This window comes from Maylandia zebra, linkage group LG15 (assembly GCF_041146795.1).
Source record: "Maylandia zebra isolate NMK-2024a linkage group LG15, Mzebra_GT3a, whole genome shotgun sequence".
Lineage (NCBI taxonomy): Eukaryota > Metazoa > Chordata > Actinopteri > Cichliformes > Cichlidae > Maylandia > Maylandia zebra.
In genome coordinates this window covers 25,001,293-25,022,844 of record NC_135181.1, presented here as the reverse complement: position 1 = coordinate 25,022,844, position 21,552 = coordinate 25,001,293, and the positions used below count along the sequence as shown (strand labels likewise).

The window sequence follows — 21,552 nt, the reverse complement described above, 5'->3', positions numbered from 1 at the left end:
AAAGGGCTCATTTTCAGGCCTCTTTCATGTCAAACAGATGCTGCTAATTGGCATTCATTCATCCTCTCTGCAGTATTTGTTCGTGTCCTTAAGTTGCTTTGGAGCTCATGACCTCCATCGAGTGTTTTTCCACTGATTTCGTCAACCCCCTCCTCAGCATAAAGTACTCTCACAGCCACGTTAAATGAGTTAACAGTTTAAATCACAGGACGGCACAAACGCAGAATATATGGCTCAAAGATAAAATAAAGAAATAAAATGACAACACAGCGTTCAAACTGCATAAGACGGAAGCATGCACCAGAGAACTTTTTTGTATTTGCTATGACACACTGAACATAAAACACAATCAGAGCCACTGCGATGTCGCTTTCTGGTTCGTGGACTTTGGCTGTACAAGATGTTAGCCAATGAGCACAGACTAGCTATTCCCCCTTTCTGACTCTAATAATATAATTTACAAAATTATCTTGATGCTTTGTTCAAACTAGAACTGAGACCATAAACTCGTCAGAAAAGTGTTTTGAGGTGGATGATGAACACTGTGGCTCAGGCAGTTCAGATATATGAACAGAAGCTGCGTAAGAACCGTTCGGTTTACGGTTCACACAGAAAGCACACTGGACCGTGCAGAATGACAGACGTCTGTAGGAGCACACGGTCTATGTTCTATCACGATGTGGTGGTGAGCGTGGTCTTCTATGTGGAGTTGTGCTTGAGCAGTAGGGCGAAAACAGCTGATGCCAAGAAAATGATTGGGAAGGCTGGTGTCAGTTCTGGAAGAGGAACTGGTGGAGATGTCTAAGAGGAGGTCACTGAAGATACTCAGCATCGTGGACGATCCAGGCCGTGCGCGAGTCACCGATTGGTCACCACAGCAGTGAAAGGCTCAGTGCTGCACGACTGAGCACGGCAGGAGATCCTTTCCAGCTGTGGCTGTTAGACTGTATGACTCCTCTCTGTTCAACCAGTTAAAACACTTTAAAAATCTGCACATGCACATCAGCACTCTGATATCATACTCCATCCATCTGTTCTTTACCAGATGGGAGGATTAGCACTATGGCATCCTCTATAATTTATTCCCTGTTATGGTGTTTGCCAACAGCATTATTGTTAGAATTACCACTGTGCCACTTTGTGTCTGTTTGCACTATCGTACATACTGATATTTATATTTCTCCAACCACAGGAGTCGCCCCCTGCTGGTCATGCAGGTTTAAGGCACTTCTGAAATGGCTATGCCCAACTGTTCAAACCCACAGATATCACTGTTAAAAAAAAAAAAAAAGACTCTCCAGCATTAAATATCACGTTTAAAATAATCACGTTAAAGAAACAGTTTTGGTTTCTACAGACTGGATTGTACAGACTAACCATGCAAAAAGTCTGTGCTTCAGTTTCTGTAGGTGTAATGTCAGTATTTTATTAATCTCAGCATCCAACGGAAAAATGGCGGGAGGCAAACTGCTGATGCCGCGGCTTCAGTACTGCTTTATTGGATGTGTCCATCTTTTGTTTACAGTCTATGGTTTTGCTTACATGACTTCGTTCCAAAATAAAGAGAAAAAAAAATGCATGAGGACATTCCCACAGCAGCGAGCATATCCAGCTTTGATACTGATATAATTTCAAAATAAGACATTTTAGGATTATTTTAACTTGAACCCTGGAGGTGCATCACTAACTGAGAGCAACAGAGACACTGCCTAGATTCCTACTGTGTTTAGCCTACGCTCACGTCTCTGCTATTTCATTAGTTTCCATTGATTAATAAAACTGTGGTGATGAGTGACAATCAGCAGCACAAGACACCGTCCGGAGCCCGAGGATCAAATTCAAATCTTCCCCATCATTACCTTCAGCCCATCGACCGCGAAGCACTTTCTTCTGCTGAATGACTTCCTCCGCCCGCTGCCCCGTGATAAGAGAAGTTCCCTCTTGTGTATTCAGATAAAGCTGAAAGTTGTTGAGTGCTGGCCCCGAGCTGAACACAACTCATATCGGGCTTTCAGCTGTAATTGCTGCACGGCTTCCTGTTTGGGGATTTGATATCATCTTTAATTGAAACATCACCCTTCACAGCTACATGGAGGCAATTTTCAGAAGTGTGGGCTTTCACCTTGGAGCCCTTTTGGGGGGCATGAAGGTATTAAAAGCTGATCTGCGCTTTTGTTTGTAGAAGAAAAGAAACCCTGAATCTGTGAGCCTCCCCTCCAGCAGCTGTAACACCACACGTGGTTATCAAGTCCTGCGTCTAACTCGCAAGGTGTATCACAACTTCAACGTGGACTGATTTACTTAAGCCCTCTAAGTCTATCTGTACTTTCTGCTCAAGGCAGCTCGGGTCAGACAACCCTGCCCCGTCTCAGGCTCAGATTAAATCTACATCTCATTTTCAGAGGTTCTGTGCCCCGGCTGTTGCTGAGCTTCCCACTTTGTCGACTGTGTCGAGCTGGTACACCGAAGTCTCTCACGTCTACTCCAGACCAACAACACTTCAATTCTCAGCACAATAAAACTGATAAAGAGTTTGGCGGGGTGCGGTATCTGAGCTCTGCGAGCATGAACCGAATCTCTGAGGATATTAAATCTGAACTCATCACTTCTTTACCTCCAAAGCCAAGGACAGGGAAGAGATGGGGGTGAATCTCACAGAGGGAAAAGAAAATGTTTAAGAATAAGGCCACAGTCACAAGCAGGACCACAGGAAATACAGGCCATCTGGGTATGCTTAAAATACCGACTGGTTACAATTTACATTTACTTGAAAAAACAAAAAAAAGGCAAGAAAAAGTAATGAACAGAATCAATTTAAAATCAACTTTTGTTCTTGTGTTTAGTAAATCCTCTGTTATTTGCACTTTTCGTGAGTTATCAAATCGAAGCTGCATCAAAAACACATTTCAAATCCTTTTTAACACCTTTTTAAAAAATATAAGTCTTTTAACGAAACACATCTGTCGCAATTTCTCTTCTCGCAGTGTGGAGGTTGATTTGCTGTGTGGCTTCAAATGGGTGTTGGGCAATTAATCACAGTTTAATTTGAACTACCAGCGATGAGCTCCAACAATTAGGAAAACAAGATCATTGGCATAAACAAGCACTTTGTTGCACTCGTTTTTATTTGGAAGCTCCCGTTTTGTTGTGCGTGTTATTAATGAAGCCATTTCCTTTACAGATGTGCAATAAAAAACAGCATCACTCACAGAAAACACTTTTTTTTTTAAACAACCACCTTCAGGAAAATCATTTTTTAATTTGATGGCAGTGAGATATGTTAAAGTGTGTAGCATCTCCGCGTTTTTTTACTAAACAGCCTATAAAAATCTTCCTGACTGTAAATCATGAGCTGGAGTTTAATGTACAGTATGGGAGCAGATCAAAGCTCCAAGGCACAGAGGGAAGAACAGGCCTCATACCTGCTTCATCCACGAGTGGCTTTTCCACAGGTGAGCTGGCATTTGTGGGGACAATCAGATCAACAGCAGCTCTAAAGAATTTCAGACGGTTTGTTTTCCTGATGCACTCTCCTGCTTGTATTACTGATGAAATCTGCAGGTCTGTGTAACCGAAACGAAGCTCAACCTGAAATCGTGTTCTCGGAGCACACCGGGCCAAAACAAACCTGACGAGCTCCTTAATTATGGAAAAAATTAGCACATTATTTTGGTTAGCAACTGTGTGTTACCTGACAAATATCATGCAGTGATCCTTCCAAGATGAGGGTCTCCTAATCACAACCTGATCACAGTCTGGCCAAAGGCGTATCACCTTTGCTTGATCCTGACCCAACAGTGGGCGGTTTGGGTGCGTTTGATTTACAACACAAGACAGTGTGAGAGCTTTATTGTGGAGATAAAGACAGAGAGCTCACCTTCAGCAGTTTTGTCACTTTTTAAACTCACTTTGTTTTCCTTCTGTACAACTTTTAAACTCGTTTTTCAAATAATTCACAAACCTTGCTCTCACACCGTTAAACCCTTGTTATTTTCCCGCAGACTCGTCTGAAAAACATCCTTGTTTGTTGTAAAAGACGATGAGTCACTGCCTCCTTTTTGTCTCGCCCTCTCTCTCTGGTTAAATTTTTCCGTGTTTTTCTGAGATTTCGTGACATTTTGTTCTTATTTGCAGTCTCGGTGTCACCTGTAAAGGCGCTGCATGTTTTTTGTCATTTAAATAGGACAAATAGGACGTACTGATAACAGATGTGTGAAACGCGCTGAAGGGGAGATTATAAAATAGTCACACAGAAGTTTGTTTCTTATCAACACCTGTGGACAGAAGGACAGATTTTTTTTTTTTAATAAGTAAACAATCAGCCGTCTTTGGACGTCAGACCTACGCACTGCTGCTCAGTACACACAAACAAAACAGTGAAGAAGGCGCAGCAGCGCCTCTTCTTTCTCAGGAGACTGAAAAGATTCGGCATGAGCCCCCGCATCCTCAGGACCTTCTATCGCTGTGCCATTGAGAGCATCCTCACTGGATGCATCACCACCTGGTATGGCAACAGCACCGCCTACAACTGCAAAGCTCTCCAGCGAGTAGTGCGGTGCTCTGAACGGATAATTGGAGGTGAGCTTCCCTCCCTCCAAGACATCTACAGGAAGCGCTGCCTGAGGAAAGCGGGGAGGATCATCAAGGACTCCAGTCACCCCAGCCATAAACTGTTCAGACTGCTTCCATCAGGAAGGAGGTTCTGCAGCATCCGGTCCCGTACCAGCAGACTGAGAGACAGCTTTTTCCATCAGGCCATCAGACTGCTGAACACGTCATAGACACCTCACCTCCACTACTGGAACTTCAACATTATGCACTCCATACTGTATATAAATGCCACTTGTTTTGCACATATTCAACTCTGTATATTTTATATATTTTATTATTATTATTATTATTTTATTTTATTTTTTTACTATTTAACTTGTAAAAATGTGTATACACACACACACACACACACACACACACACACACACACACACACACACAGGAAAATATTTAGTATACACATCCAGAAATGCATACACTATTATATATTGTACATATATTTATTAGTTTCAGGTTGGCCATTCTTGTATTTTGCTCGTTTGTGTTGTTGTGTTTGCACATCTCTGTTGCTTGTGGGGCTCGCACACAAGAATTTCACTCGCATGTGCTGTGCCAGTGTGCCTGCACATGTGATGTGACAATAAAAAGTGATTTGATTTGATTTGAGGCACAGTTTATGGGAAAATCTCAAACCTCAGGCACACAGACAGTGCCAGAACATTAACTTTTACTAACAGAGAGCTAATGTGACACTTGTACTGTGAGGTTTTTGTTGGTGAAGAAAGAAAACTGTCCAAAACCATAACCGTTGTAATAATGTGCTGCCATTTATGAACTGCAGTTTTCAGGCCCCTGTTCTGTGGAACCAGCTTCCAGTTTTGATTCAGGAGACACTATCTCTACCTTTAAGATTAGGCTTAAAGACTAAAGTGTATAGTTAGAGCTGGATCAGGTGACCTTGAATCCTCCCTTAGTTACGCTTCATTAGTTATTATTCATCTCTGTCTCTCATCCACAGCATGTCTTTGTCACATCTTCCTCCCTCACTGCAGATGGCCCCGCCCCTCCCCAAGTCTGGATCTGTCAGAGGTTTCTTCCTGTTAAAAGGGAGTTTTTCCTCCCCACTGTTGCCAAGTGCTTGTTCATAGCAGGGCATCTGATTCTTGGGGTTTCCTTTCTATTATTGTAGAGTCTTGCCTTACAATACAAAGTGTCTCGAGGAGACTGTTAAGTCTATTAAAAGTGTTCAAACACCAGAACAACGAGGCCCTGACATGTTTTGCTTCTTCAAAAAGACAGAATAGACAGGAAGTGATGTTAGAAGTGAAATGACCTCACTTCCTTCCAGGTGCAAACATTAAAATCAGAGTGTGCAGGAAACACTGACCAGAGCACTGCAGCTGGGAGAGGATCTGAGCTCCTTCAAACTGGTGACTGACCATCTTCAGGTTCGGCTTAATGCAGCGAATAAAACTGGAGCCCTGGAGGAGGAGGAGTTGGGGGGTAAAGAAACCAGAGCGGAGAAGATGAAACAAGTTATTACACCAACAGCATGATCCACAACCTACATCACAAATTCATGGCATTCATCATATCGGGCTCAGGACGTGATGCACGGCGCCGAGGGGGAGGGGAGGTGGGGACTGCGAGATGTACGGACAGGACGGCTCGCAACATCAATCATGTAAACAAAAGAGGAGCAAACACTGACCGTGCTGCGGAGCTTGTCCAGGAGAATATTCAGCTGGGTCTGCGGGAGACAGAGGAGGGAGACGCATCATCACTTTTATTCAAACAAACTGAGAAAACCTCAAGAGACAGGCAGACACACAATCGCCCGACATCCATCATGTGACTGCAAAACTGGGTACGGGTTATTCCACATCACATCCCAATATTTTCCCAGTCATAGGCCGTAAGAATGCACGAGGAGTCTGTTCAAAATTGCTCCTTTTAAATAATTTTTCCAGCATTTCTGAGCCCTCATAGCTTCACGAGGACAGGAGATCCACGTTAGAGAATATAGAGAATAGAGAATATAAACACGCTCAAGTCCTGCTACAAACTTCATTGTTAAAGCCAAAGTCTGGTTTCTCCACTGAACATCACTATCATGTGATGTATCACGATGCTACTGTGGATGTTGATCTGCTTTCTGATAATTGACTAAAGAAAGCGTCACAAAGTGCTTTTACTTCAAATTTCAGGGGTTACATGACCATGTGGGATAGGAGGTTGCACAGTTTTAGCGTGACAGTCATATCAGACCTTCCGTCCATAATTGGCTGGTTTAGGTGGGATGTACCGCCTGAACCTGCACCTTCCTCTGAAAGCTAGCAGCTGTGCATCTGCACAGAGACGAGTGCCGAGGAGATCAGATTTGGCTAACTGGGCTGCAAACAACATACAAAAATCCCTGAAAGCAGCACATTTGTCCATCTGCAGACTGCTGCTGCTGTTAGGGATAATATGATTAAATAAAGTTGTTTTTTATGATTTTTACACATTGCTGTGCGCATTAAAGAGTTGGCACTCCGTGTAATGAAGGTCAGAAGCTTCATTCAGCGCCATGACTGAATTGAATTATCGTGATTGACATGTAGAAGTTCTGAGGGTTTTGCAAAACATGCTTAGAACATCATGCTGGTTAAAAGTCAGGAGGATATTTTCTGGGCCTACGGAGTCCAAACAGAATGTCCCAAACTTAGATAATAAGTAGAATTGGTAGAATGACATTTATAGTCAAAGCTAGGCAGGGAGGCATCTTTTCTCTGTTTTTCCAGGAAGAGGAGCAGATACAAGGTAAAATTGTGATTGGAGAGCGCTTCTGATACGGAACCAAAACCTTTGTAAATCTACATTATCAGCATATTTGTACCCAGTAAGCTGCTGGGTGCAGTTTCTGATCAGGTCTCTGCCTTTTCTTTAAAAAAATGTTTGTTCCAAACAACAGTCAGAGTTACAAGTCAGCACAGAAATGGATTCAGAGAGGGGAAACTTCTCACTAATGCTTGCATTATTAAAGCTTCTTGTAGCTTTTCTTGATGTGACTGTGGACACGAGGAGCATCTGTGAATGTGAACATATGCAAATGTAAATGATGTATACTGATTAGGGGGTATAATGGAAGACAGATGAGTGCACAGTGAAGCCAAGCAAACAGTGACGGATTGTAAAGGACGGCCCGCTAACGGCAATTAACACCACAACAACGTCCTTGTTTGTCCACTAATGTGTTTGGCGGACACACAACGGCCAATCCAGGCTCGCAATGACGCCCTCGGCTGATGTGGCAAACACTGTCATATGCGAGCAGGAAGCTGTCTCGAAAACTAAATTTTTTCCTCACGCTTTCACAAACTGAGCACCACAATAACTACAGAAGAAGAAGCTCTGCAGGCTGGTGAGCCTGACCAGAGAAGCAGAGCAGGGCTGAGGAAGAGCACCAGATATTTATTTTTAAGCATTTTTAAGGTCATGTGATGCGGATGAGGACACATGACAAGGACAGGTAGGGTCAGAGTTTAGTGAAAGCATGGACCCATCTTGCCTTGTATCCACTGTTCAGACTGACGGTGATGCGATGGTGCAGGGACAGTTTCTTGACCCTTCATTATTTAAAACCCAACGCCTTTTTCTGAGACCCTGCTGGTTAAGTTTCGGAAGCATTGTATTAAAAATGCTTAAAAAATTATTTCGTCAAACTTTCTAAAAAGCCACTGCAGCACCTGTGCAAATTACGTTTAAGGCTGATTGGAAAATCATTAGTTTTGCAAGTTTTGGTGATATAATTAAGTAAAGACAAACTGCAGTGATGAAAAAGCTAACTCACCATGTCTCCCTTAAAGCCACGGCACAGGTAAGGCTAAAACAGGCACGACAGCTTGAAAGCCTTTCCATCCATCTGCTTACTGTAATTGCTTGTGGAATTAACACAGTCATATACTTGGAGATGCTCTAATAAAATGATGGACTTGGCCTTCGCCTCATCCATTTTCTCGTGAGAGGACGTATGAGAGTGTGTTACGGCTTACATAACTCCCTTTTATATGCAGCAGCCTACATGTGCTGACGAAAAGCAGCTGTGCGGAACAAAAAGCAGAAGAATGCACGGCCGGCCGGCCTCCGCTCCATTTAAAGGTTTAAATGTCTGTAAAGCATTTATGATGTTATTTACATCTCTCTCAGTCATGCTCATGCAAACAGACAAACAGCCGCTAATGCAATCTGACCCGGTCAGGTCTGCTGCTGCACGATGACTTTGTAATTCATAACAGAGGAGCATGCAGATGATTCGGAGGCAGGCAGGTGAATTATCAGCCATGTCTGGATGAGCCTTTGGAGCAGGACACCTTTGTTATGATGTATTTGGTCACTGAAGTGGGGCAAAGCCACGGTGTCTGGTTATAATGAAAACCTGCACGGATCACAATCTCCCTTCATCGCTGCAGCTCCAGGAAGCAGCGTCTCCATCACCTCCACCGTCTCGGATTTATCACTGCTCATTTTCCCCACCCCGCTCGCCTCTGCACCCACGGCTCGCCTCCCGTCTGGGTCCTCCGGTACACCTTTTGAACCGTAATCATAGCTCGAATAGTGAGGGCTCAGGAAGGGGAGGAGGAGGAGAAGCGCCGGGATGAGGAAAACACAGAACACACTAACACACGTAATAACGACTAAATCCAGTCTGCACGGACTCGAGTTAAACCCTCTCGAACGACCGCGGGATGCTTTTGCTGGTGCAGTGGCAGACAAACATGACTTGTTCTTTGTTTTCCTGAAAGCATCAGTTTAGTTGATCTTCCACGCTGGACATTCACGGTTTTCAAACATTCTCCTCGTGCGTCACAGAAACAGTGCAGCCTGAGGCACATCCCCAAATCCAAAAGCAATAAACCCACAGGAAACACTGACCTTCATCGGACAGTTTCAGCTGGTCAGCTGACCTCACCTGGCTGAGAATATAATCCATGTGCACCAACAAATTTGATAAAAATGGCGCTACATTAGAAAAATGTCTGCTTCATGTAATTACCTTATCACATCTAAATTTGAAGTGTATATTTATCCTCACATACTTTTAAATTCGCTGCTGTTCTGTGACTCATTATGGTAGGAACTTTCCACATAGCCTCGTGATGGAGAGCCACAGTACTCAGCTGGACAGAAAACCAGTGGACCAATCCTGAAGAGTACTGGCCCAATTCAGTCAGCAGACTATGATTAAAAACACTTACTGTGAGGATGACTACAAATAAGAAGAGATGCCTGAGCCTACCAGGAATAACACCTGAAGCTGTTTTCTGACATATTTTATGCCTACTTATAAAACAATGACTGGATGTGCAGCAGAAATCAGTGATTCGGTCTCTGTCTATGCAGCTACCCTTGGAAAAACCTGGAAACTGTTCTAATGGTTGTCAAACCATGTCTATGTTCATCTACACTGAGGTGTGAAAACTCGGCATTAAAGGTCGGGGGAAGGTCTTCAAACGTCGTCTCCATGGGGTAAAGCATTAATATTGTAAAAAAGGGTCTACTTCATCCCAAACTATGATTGTTTTATAAACTTAAACAAACAGGAAGTGGAAATCAAACTTAAGATCAGTCTCATGCAAGACTCCTTACTCCTCCATACAAGGCTCATTGTAATGGCCGGCAGATTCTTTGGTACCGACTGTGCTTCATAATAATCCTTCATCACTTGAATCGTCACCACTTTTGGATAACTTATTAAGAATTTAGACAAACAGCTGCTGCTCAAATCCAAAGTATCCAGCCGACTCCACACCTCCCGTCTTATTGGTTTTTCATTAAAAAACAAGAAAACCGGCCACAGTGAACTCGTCCCTGTGCTCTTCAAAGCTAGAGCACTAAAATTCACTGATCATAACATTTTATTACAGAAACTAGAAGCTGTTAGTTAGAAGTTAGTTCCACAGGGCTCTCAACTAGGCCCAATACTTTTCTCATTATACATACATTCTTTGCTATGCAGATGACACGCAGTTTTACGAATCTGTGAAGAAGGATGACACAAATCATTGAAATAAACTACAGACATAAAGGCCTCAATCCGCTGTAATTTTCTACTTCAGAAAATTCAGAAAACAAATGATGTTTATTCTGCTTGGTCCTAAAAATGGCATTACGCTGACCTCCAGCAACACCGGGTGTGATTTCTGACAAGGACATGTCTATTAGCTTACAAATTAAATAACTAAGAACACCTTATTCAGCTAATGCTGAAAAACTATTTTATGCATTTATTACTTCGAGGCTGAACTATTGCATTTCATTATCAGGCTATTCTGAAAGCTGCCAAATGTAAATTAAACAGTGCAAACGACTCCAGACCTCCTTTCTCCTTAATTTGTCAGGAAATGGAAAGAAACGAGGCCCCTCGTGGAAATGAAACTCTTATCAGTCAATTGTTCCAATTAATTTTAAGCCTGGAAAAAATGCAGGGCGAGGTTAAAAATGGCCTCCAGTAAACACTTTTTCCCTCCTGCTGTTGTTTCAGACTTTTGCAACATAGGCCTGTTATGAATGTTGGAGGACCGGTTGATATAAATCACTGTCACTGTACACGTGAAAATTAATTTATTGTGTTCCCGCGTCTTTAATTTAAAAAAAAAGAAAAGAAACAAATCCTGTTTGTACTGGACACCTCGCTGCTCTCTGGCTTTGACCCTGTTAAATACACCTGGCCATCACTACCTCAGGTTATCTTTTCTCCATTAAATATATATATTTATATATTTTAGGAGGGATGATTGAGTGGAGCCAGGCGCTGTGGTTTTTGGCTCACCTTGCCTTTGGTTAGGTGACACATTAGAGCGCACATCAAGGTGAGAGGCTGAGCTGGATGAGTCACGATGGAGGAGAATAAAAATCCTCCGTTTATAACTCCAGCTGACAGCAAAGACGTTGCCATCTCTGTGCTCAGGGTGAAAGAGAGACACTCATCTGACTGTTTTTAGGTGAAAAATTATGTTCTTGATGAAGATTTCATACATTTACTTTGACTCTTTGTACCTACGGGACCTCGGAGGTGAGCCTGGGCGCTGTCGGCTTTATTATAACAATCAGTCAGACATGTATATAATGAGGCAGACTAAACATTTAGGAACTATTCTGCTTAATGGACTAGAGTAGAGTAGCTTTGCATGATTCACAGTTATCATCATCGTTATTTATGTTAAACTAGGCCTCTGCGCAGCCCCTCAGATTATCCTCTCACGATGATTTTAAAGCATTTAATTACCTTAAATTTTAAAATGACATTTTAGGACTTTTTAAGGATGAGTGGGAACCCTTGAATGAGCCTGCTGGCCTCTGGATTTGTGTATATCTCATCATCGCTTCATCGAGCAATGATGAGAATTTGCAGCTCAAACTCTGAAGCTCACGCTGTGCCTACTTAAGGTTGGGGATGAGTTCAGCGGGTAAGGAATAAAGGGAGCAGATTGTAGGATGAAAGTGGAGGGCGAGGAGAACAGCCGAGGTGAAAAGAGTGATTTCACATTGTTTGGGCATTTGAGCAGAAACACCTCCTAGGTGAGGTGAGGCGCTTCGGGCATGTCCATCTGAGAGTCCACGGGGCAGGCCCAGGAGATGCTGGAGAGAACACACTGAGGGTATTCTGTCAGCCCTAAAGGGCTTATTCAAGCGACCTGTACTCTCACACCAAAATCTGAAGAGTCTTCAAATTAGGCCCGAGTTTTCCCAGCTCAACCAGTTAGGAGCTCCTTTTAGCCTCGGGGTGTTTTGTGTAAGCTGACAGAGGCCTGCATTTTTGATAGCTACATAACAGGTTTGCAACATTGCTTGTATCAGATCATACTAAAATAAACATACAACAAGCATTTAGTAAAGAAGAAGTGTGAGTATGAACTGGCCGGGGCCCAAAGTGCCGCCTGAGCAGACTGGGCAATGAGCCGGGATCTGAGGGGATGACGTCTGGAGCACATCTTTAATTCAAGCCATTAATGAGGTGTAGCAGCTCTGTTTTATTTTTTGACAGACAGGATGTCTTCATCAGAGTCAGACGAGCCAGTGGTGGCAAAGACTTTTAATTAGACTCAGCCTGTTCTCCACAGAGCAGTACATGTCCTGGTGGTCATAAATATCTACAAGTATTTGTATCACACATCGCATGTTGGATTGGATCTTTTTTTTTTTGCTGCTCACCTTAAACTTGTTGCCGACGCTGATGAAGCTGAGTTTTCCGGCCTTCTGCTTCACGTCTTTGCTGTTGTTGGAGTTCTCGAACAGCTCGCGGACGAAGCGATCCTTGGACTCGCTGACGAGACACTCCAGAGACATGTGCAGGGCGTCGTTGTTCTTCTCCACAAACTTGGTCTGAAGGAGAAACATTTCAGCGTGAACGGGGCGCTCGGTTCGAGTCTCTTCTTTTTGTTCCCGTTTCTGATACGCCTGCTTAACTGCAGAAGGAAAAATCTCTACACGATTTTATGACTTGAATCTCTCCGCAGCTACGCTCGGTATGTTTTTAAAACTCTCATCTCAATGATGGCACGCTTTCATGTTAAAAGTTGAGTTTTCTGTGGTCGAGTGATCAGAGAAAAGAAATGATTCATTTTGAAGACGCCGCAGTGTGTTCTGGTGACGCACCGTCTCGTAGCACACGGCTCCTGCAAAGTGCCTGATGATAAATCCTTCATCGTCCCTCACGTTCCTGTGGACGGTCAGCTTAGACTTCCTGGGTACCTGCAGGACACACACACACACCTGATCACGGGTGGAAACACACACACACACACACTAAAACTCTGCAGACTCAGCAGAGTTCATGCATGCTTCCCATTTACGATGGAAAACTAATTCCCAGTCCTGCCAATCACTCGCTGCTGGGAAGATTAAGATTTGATGCCAGTAATTTAACCGTCAGTGAGATCACCTCACTCTCAGGCTTCACGTCACTCCACTGAAACTCAAAACTTCAAGTCAATATCAAAAGTTCCCATTTTTTGTGTTTACCAATATCATCAATATTATCCAAATTATCAATAAAAGCTTTAAAATTAAGGAGCCATGGGAGAAGGTGAAGCTCCTTGTTGATAAGTTATTGTTTAATACTGCAGATAAAGTGCTCCTCGGCTAATAATCTTTAGTGGTGATAAATATCAGAGCAGTGAGTCCATCATCTCGTGTTCAGGCTGTAGTGCCACCACCTTTAAATGCAGTTGGTGATATCAGCTGTTCTGCTCTGCAGCATCACTGAACCCTGCATGCAGGCACAGGTAACAGATTTGCACCTGCTGCAGGTCTTCAGACCCAGTCTAAACATTTACTCATCGAAACGTGCAGCTTCTCACATTGCAGTCTTTGTCTTATAAAGTTTTTTGGCTGCTGTTTGGACAGAAGCAACAATTTCAGGACTCAGTTTGGCGACAGTCATTTTCACATTTACATATAAAGAACTAATTGTTGGGACACAAAATGAGGTGAACCACTTGGGTTTTCTATTAATTTAATAGATCTTTTAGCAGCTGGTAAATTTACAAAGCCGAAAACGAAACTAGAACTTCCTTTACCTGAGAGATAGGAGGAAAAAAAGCACTTTTTCCAGCTCTGCGTTTGTAATCTGTAGTCTCTCAGGTTTAATATCAGCCCACCCTGAATGCTGAGGCCAAAACAGGGAAAATAAGGTCTAAATAGGCCTTGCAGCAGATTATTTGGAGGAATGGGGTAAAACAAGAAGACTCAGACAAACATATAAATCAGCTCCAGTTTTTTCTGAGTCTAAAGATTAAGCTGAAATGATTCAGAGAGAATCTCCTGAGTAAATCAAACATTCGCTGAGTCCCATAAAATCCTCGCGTTAAAAGTGGCATGCTTCCCTGACTTTCCTTCCTTTGTGCGGTCACTTACAGTCAGGCGGAAGTGGTCCTTGTGTTTGTTGTGAACGGTGTCGGTAAAGTGCTGGTCACTGGGTTGAGGTAGACGGTTCTCTTCGTCCAGGATGTCCAGGATGCCGACCACCTTCGCCTCCACCAGGTCTGCGGGGAAAACCGTGACAAGCATGAGAAAAATAAACGCTGCGTGTCCTCTTAATGAAGCTGTGGCGGATCACCCCGAGGCTGACGGGCTACGCGACCGATTGAATCACGGAGGGTGCGATGTAGGCAAATTCAAATTAAAGTTTAATCGAATGGGAAGAGGTGTGGAGATTGTAACAGTTTCTCCTTGACCTGATCTGACTTGAAAGGTGATGGGGACCTAATTTACCAAATCATAATTATTATTATTATTGCATTAGTGCAGTTTAGTTCTCTCGGATGGTGCAGAAGTGATTTTTATTTTATTAGTTTAACATCAAATCCTTCTCACTATTAAAAGTCATTGACCCATTCTAAAGAGAAGAGCCACGGCTCAATTTAAGGACGTAATGAGCTTCAAGCTCCTGATGACGGAGACTGGGACACCCGAGGACTCACTGCTTACTTCCTGTTTTGTGCCGTGCACCAACTTTCGCTCCTTTCTCCTACAAAAGTATCAAAATCTAACGTGATGGAAGTTGGATGCACTTTTATTTCTGAAAGGTCCTGACATGGAAATGTTAAGTAAAAACCAGTTTCTCTGCATATTTAAGTCAAAAACAGTTGTACATATAAAAATACATGATTAAATCTCGTCATTGGCGAAGCCCTCTGTGTGACTATGAGAGATCAAAGCTGTGAGTTTTACAAAGACAGATTCTTTTTTTGAACCATCCTGGGTTGTGAGCATATCTGATCACACCAGGAGAGACGTGAACGGTTATTTAAACAATCAGAGAGAGCATAAAGATAAATGGAAGCTTCCTGTTACTATACAGAATATTACACAGCTGAACCTGGTGTTGTGGTATTGTTTTATTTCTGTATACTGAGGAAAAATGAACTCAAGTAATCCACCTGAAGAATATCAGTCTTTGTAAGGACATCTGTGAAGGTTCTCGGTCATCCTGGTCATGATTGTCTCAGGTGCTTGATCTGAAGGCAGCCGTTCTTAAAGATGTTCCATCGCTAATCCAAGAGACTCATGCAGGTCTCAGATATGTAACTTCTAAGGTGCAGTCAGGAGGTGGTCCTTAGAGTTTTTACGGCTCTCTATCATCACGTGAGCCGTTGGGGTCACGTGATGGCTCATGGTGTGAGCAGGTGTTGAATCTCTTGTGATGGGTTCTCAAGACTGTGTTATAGGAGGCTGACAGGTGGTGTCATAGGCCACCACTTTTGTTCAGTGATGGAGACAGATGGATTCCTTTACTCAAGAAGCTGAAGAGCCTAAAAAAACAACTATTTAGGAAGCTCATTTTTAATATTTAACAGCTCCTCTAAAAAATAAGAAGCTGGAGAAAGAACCTTCCCTTTAAATGTTCTGAATTTGCTACAGATCCTACTTTCAAAATGTTATTTTAAAGATTATTTTAACAGAAAGAAGAAAATAAAGGAAGAAGGTGAGGTCTGCAGTGACCGACAACACGCCTGTGAAGGAAAAGCTGTCAGCGCTGAACAAACAGCCAGCAAACTGACAGAAAACTGAGGCGCAGGGGAGGAAGTTTACGTGGGATGACTGACTGATTCAGAGGATGACGTGGGGGATTGTTTAGAAGATATGATTACCTACCTACGTGAGCTTTAGCAGTCTTTTTCAGTAATGTTTCCTGACAGGAACTGACATGCTGCACAGTAGAGGCTCTTTGATGGAGACTCCTACTCACAAACTATTCAGCAAATGAAGGTCAGCAGAGCTTCGAGCAGCAAAAACCTCGGGAGGCATCCCGTCATCTGCCCCTCCATTGCTCAATCCGTCCACCTTCTCTCCATCACAGGAGACAACCAGCAACAAACGAAAGCGCACATGGCTGCACGAGTTAATAAAACCTGAATGAAGTGAAAGTAACGCTTCAAACAAACTTCTGTGACGTTAAAGAACTTTTTAATAGTTCCCACTCCTCCTCCTCCTGTTCGTTTCCATCTCCGCCTTGTTCTGTGTGCAGTCACGTGGCCGCTGCTTGTACAAATGTAATTTTCTGCTACATCAACTGTGGTTTTTACGTCCCCTGAACAAAGAGGAGCTTCTCCTTTTATAACACGCAACGGGAATCCAAACCAGCAAACAAACAACCGCGTTTCGGTAAGCTACGAGCCAGCGAGCACAGCCAGCCTCCCGCCTCCCTGCAGCTCGCTCTGCTGTAGTTAAACATCTCATACTGAAAGCACAGAAAGCATCATTAACCTCCTTCCCCTTAGATTGCCCTGTCACATCAGTCTCCCTCCATGTTTGTGAACTATTAAGACACATTTCAGTCAGGACGGGAGTTCACAGGCGTGGGGGCTTCGTCGTTCGTCCTCTTTGCGGTCTTTGAAGCGCCACCGAGGCTCGGAGGTCAAAGTGAAGAGAGGCAGCTCTCCTAAAAGTGAGGATGATGAGCACACTGAGGTGGATAATGAGCAGCTTTTACAGGACACACTTACATATAGGGCTGACATATAAATACAAAGCTCTTTTTCTTTCGTATACAATAAAATTTCATGAGGCCTAGCTCTCCTTTAATACGGCACACTGCAAATAGACTATTTCATTTTTAGGCGACACCTTTGAACTAGAGCTGTCTTTTTCAGTCTGATGTACCCAGTGGACATCAACACATCCCCATAGACTGTATAATAACGACGGGCACAGCCATCTTTGAAGCAGTGCTATTTTTGCATGGGAGTTAGCTAACCCCCCCTCAATTAATCAGAACCTAATTAGTTCTGATTGGATCTCGTTTCCCCGAAAGGTTTTCATCTCATTTTTATTCGTTGACAGAAGTTTCAGTACGTCATGGTTTTCGTCCTCATGTATTAGATTTTATTTAGCTATTGTGTTTTTGCCTGAAAGAAATTACTGTTGATGAAACCTATGATGAAAATCAATGAAATGAACACTGTCTGGAAGTCAGCTATTTATTTTGGATCTGAACTCTAAGGATTTTAGGCATTGATGTGTTGGCTCCTGAAATGACCACATTTAAATCAGAGGGCGGAGTGAGAGGTTATCGCTTGGTTAGCGAGCGGCATTCATAAACTGTATCGGACGCAGCACACAAAGATTCCCCCGATATCCACAGACACTATAAACGTGCTTATTTCAGCCTTATAGTTGGACATTTCAACGTTAAGAGTCTAATGGGGATTCATTCACTTCAGCCTCGAGGTTGCTTCTCGCAATAAAGTGCTGCACAAAGTGTTAAAAACTCAGCCAGCATTCGGTCTCAGAGCACTTACTCTCAGGAAGAGATTTTAACGGGTTTATTACACTTTATTTGTGTGAGATGAAATTTTATAGTAACAGCTCGAGAAGTGAAAACAGCTGGATGAGTCTGTGTTTCTTTAGGAATATTTAAAAAATATAGCTCTAAATATTAATATAATAAACCACACAAAAGATAAGATGTAGCACTGATCAGAGGATCAGAAGGAAATCTTGCTTTGTGAACTAAAACAACAAACTCTCCACATTAACGGCAAAACTTTGTGTGAAAGCCGCAGGTGGGATTTTTAAAGATGCATTACTCTGCGTGCGCTGAAGGTTTAGTATCAAACCAAAGGGATTTACTTCCTCATCAGCTCTTTAACTCTTGCACTGGTTGTTCCAGAGCAGAAAAGGGGGGAAGCTGATCAAATCCCCTCCACACATTCATGCACCATCTAGATATTTAAAGAGGAATTTGAACTGCTTTTTGCACCTTTGTTGGGTATCTGAGGTGCACAGTTGGAGTAGGGAATTTTTCACATTATGCTCTATGCACTAATAAAAGAAGTGGTGTAAAAAGAGAACAAATATCAAACCCCTCTGCAGAGAATTTCATCGGCACAGAGGAGTAACTGCAGCTGCTCTGAATGCACAATCACGCGAGCTGAGCGAGGAGTGGCGTCTTCATACCTATGCAGTCCTGATTGTCGACGTAGTGAACCTCGTTGACTCCCAGCCCCTCCCGCTGGTACAGCTCTTGCTCCTGGAATGCAACAGAGAAACTTCTAATGAGAAATCATAACGGTATTCACGGCATGCCCGGCGTTCGTCTAACGAGGGCAGGGACGGCTCGGAGGTTCTGCCTGGGGGGCATTCAAGCTCTCTAACAAGTGGCGCTTAGGCCAGGCTTTTTGCTATTACACTTTCATGCAAAAATGAGCATCTAAAGGTGATGGGGCTTTTCATGCTGCAGACAGATGTTTGGGCAAACGAGGAGTTTTAAAGGTAAGAAACAGACAGCCGCTGTTAGAACACAGTCGAGGGAAAGTCAAACACAATCCAGTATTTAATGTGGCCCTTCTCTGAGGTCTGCGGTTTACAGACAGAGCAGATGATTCAATTACGGCACTGATCCAAAACTCTGGATTCTGCGAGTGAACTATGATTACACAACAGTCTGACAGAGGGACCTCAGGGTCTTCAACTAAACAGCATTTCTTTTGTTGGAAACAGCTCCCGACGACAATAAACCCATTAAGGAGGCTGTGGCTTTCCAAGGTCAGCAAACGCTGTGTGTTGGCGGAGGTCTGAGCGCTCGAGTTCCTTCTCCTTTATTATAAGAAGACCTTCAAAGAGAGCGTTGTTATTTTCCCCACACAGAAACGCAGCTTTTCACAGACTTGGACGCCGTCAGTCTCCGTGCCACCTGTTGCTAATGACTGTTTGGGTGCTGATAGAAGTGGCAAGTGAAGAGTTTCATCTGAACTTGAGAGGATGTCAAGTGAAAGAAAAGAAACAACTTCTGTTCCAAGAAGAAGTTTACTAAAATCAGCACGAAACTTCCCACCTTTCAATGCTGAGCTTTGTTAGTAGCGCAGACAACACACCGGTCTGCTGTGGCGAGACGAGCCTAAAGGCTGGTCCTTCTACGAAGTGTGTTCACAAAAGTTCAGGACTTTTGTCGATGACTCAAAAATGACAAATCAACTTTAAGGATCTCCTAACTTTCAAGGAGAGCTGTCAAATCTGTCATAGCGGCCGTGCTGATAATGGGCCAGAAAAACCATCAAAAGATGGTCTTAAACGAGGACCACCAGTCCTCTTCAGCAGATCGTCTTCCCTTAAATGTCCTTCACTTCCTGTGGAGTCTAAAGAGCGCCATTTTGACATAGTGGATGAGGTCTTGAACACTCTGCAGTGGAACAGGTACAAAGGGAAATAAAAGGACACAAAATGGTCCAGCAATGCACAAGAAGATGATCCTGAAGGGATCATCAGCCAGATTTATATCTTAGTAAGGTTTCTGACTTTTACAGATTTTTAATTCTGAAGCTTAGAAAAAGCAACAGATATACTTTTCCACCTTAAATGCGAGTCTAGCTCACATTTAAGGTGTTAACATCTCTACGCTGAGAGAACAGCGCAGGTAAAGGTCCGTCCGTATCGGAGGTAAATTCCTGCTGGATGCTACATGCTTCAGAAAAGCTCCAGAGAACGCAGGGAACGGGAGTCTCTCCAGAGATCATGTGAGGATCTGATGTAAGTAGTGTGAAAGGCTCAGCCATGGAGCCAGGTTGAGGGTATTTGGGCATGTGTCTGCTTAAAGTGCAAATAAAAGGTAGAACTTAGTTGAACGGATGGAAAAGTTTTCTGACATAAACAGCAATAAACCTGAAGCACACTTTCACATTAAAATAAAACCTATTACAATAAAATTCATGTTTTGCAGAGATGAAAATTTAAACTTCATGTTCAGACTTTTGGAAAATGAAAACTTTGCAACCTGCAATTTGAAAATGTGGCATCTAGTCTCAGAAAAGAATTGCCTGCAATAAGAAAAACACTTAAAGTTTAAATGGAGAGTCCTCCACAGATGTCTGCTTTGATTTGACGGTGTTTGCCGGCGGAGGTGAGATGGTGCAGGGTTTTACTTTCAAACAGTTCTCACCTCTTTCAGGATCCGCTCGTTGAAGAACTGCTGCAGCTTCTCGTTACAGTAGTTGATGCAGAATTGCTCGAAGCTGTTGTGCTCAAAGTACTCTGCAAATATATTCGTTACACAATGTGTGTCAGAGCAAAGTGGACTATTACAGGATCTTTTCTGAGGTGATGTGAGCTTTCAAAACGTGCATTACTTCTTTTTTGTCTCCTTAGAAAAAATGTTATCAAACCAACCAACAGGTTTTTTTCCCCTTAAAACCATCAAACAAACATTTCTTAGTTTTAAAAACACGTTATCTATAAAAACCTTGAAATTCTGATGTTTTTTTGTTATTATTGTGATACTGACCAAAGCCAGCGATGTCCAGGACGCCGATGAAGTTGGCGGAGGAGTCGAAGGGGAAGCACTGGTTGACTCTGGTCACCACGTGGTCAAACAGACGGCTGTACACGGCCTTTGCCAAAGCGTCCCGGGCGTTGTTGGCCTGCTCGACTTTGAGTGGCACTCTGGGAAAGACACAAAGATAACAGGTTTAAATAAATCAGAGATTTTAGGTTTTATTTTCACTTACAGATGGTCAAATAGGGAGAAAGTGTAAAAGTTAAACCATGTGCTCAGGCTTCCACTTTCAAAAGCAAATTCTTGTTCCACAGAAAGATCCCAGCAGGGACACTCGGACACAGCAACCTCTTCTCTCTCCCAGGTCATCATATAATGCTCAGGCAGCTATAAATGCTCAATACCCAGTGCTGCTGGCTTTAACTCCCCTTTTACTGGTTTTCTGCTCCAGGCATGCAACTCCAGGATTTAAAAACACTGAGCTTACAGCCCAAAACAACAAATCTGCCACGTCTAGATAAAGTGTAACGTGTGCTTACACACCTGCAGATAAATGCTGGGTTTAAATGAACCGGGCTAGCTGGACCTTCCAAGCAGGTAATTGTGTTATTGACAGCTGCAAAGAAAGAGGGATTGGGTGGGAGGCAGTGGCCATAAAACGGCGACAGAAACCATAACTGGCAGCGAGCTCTGTGGAGGTACATTGTAATTGCTTCAGACTGAGTGCAGACAAAAGGAGTGACCTGATG

At 43.1% G+C, this 21,552-nt stretch overlaps 1 protein-coding gene across 7 annotated transcripts in view; it reads right to left on the bottom strand.

Moving 5' to 3' along the window:
• Positions 1 to 21,552, bottom strand: part of myo6a (myosin VIa) — a 157,095-nt gene that overhangs the window by 58,808 nt on the left and 76,735 nt on the right. For all 7 annotated transcript variants that reach the window (XM_076874188.1, XM_076874191.1, XM_076874189.1 and 4 more), the window contains exons 13-20: positions 20,813 to 20,970; positions 20,471 to 20,562; positions 18,493 to 18,565; positions 14,449 to 14,576; positions 13,189 to 13,284; positions 12,745 to 12,915; positions 6,263 to 6,301; positions 5,939 to 6,032 (exon numbers count right to left, since the gene is read on the bottom strand). In XM_076874188.1, the coding sequence (XP_076730303.1) occupies positions 5,939 to 6,032; positions 6,263 to 6,301; positions 12,745 to 12,915; positions 13,189 to 13,284; positions 14,449 to 14,576; positions 18,493 to 18,565; positions 20,471 to 20,562; positions 20,813 to 20,970 (851 nt within the window). The remainder of the gene's footprint in view (positions 1 to 5,938; positions 6,033 to 6,262; positions 6,302 to 12,744; positions 12,916 to 13,188; positions 13,285 to 14,448; positions 14,577 to 18,492; positions 18,566 to 20,470; positions 20,563 to 20,812; positions 20,971 to 21,552) is intronic.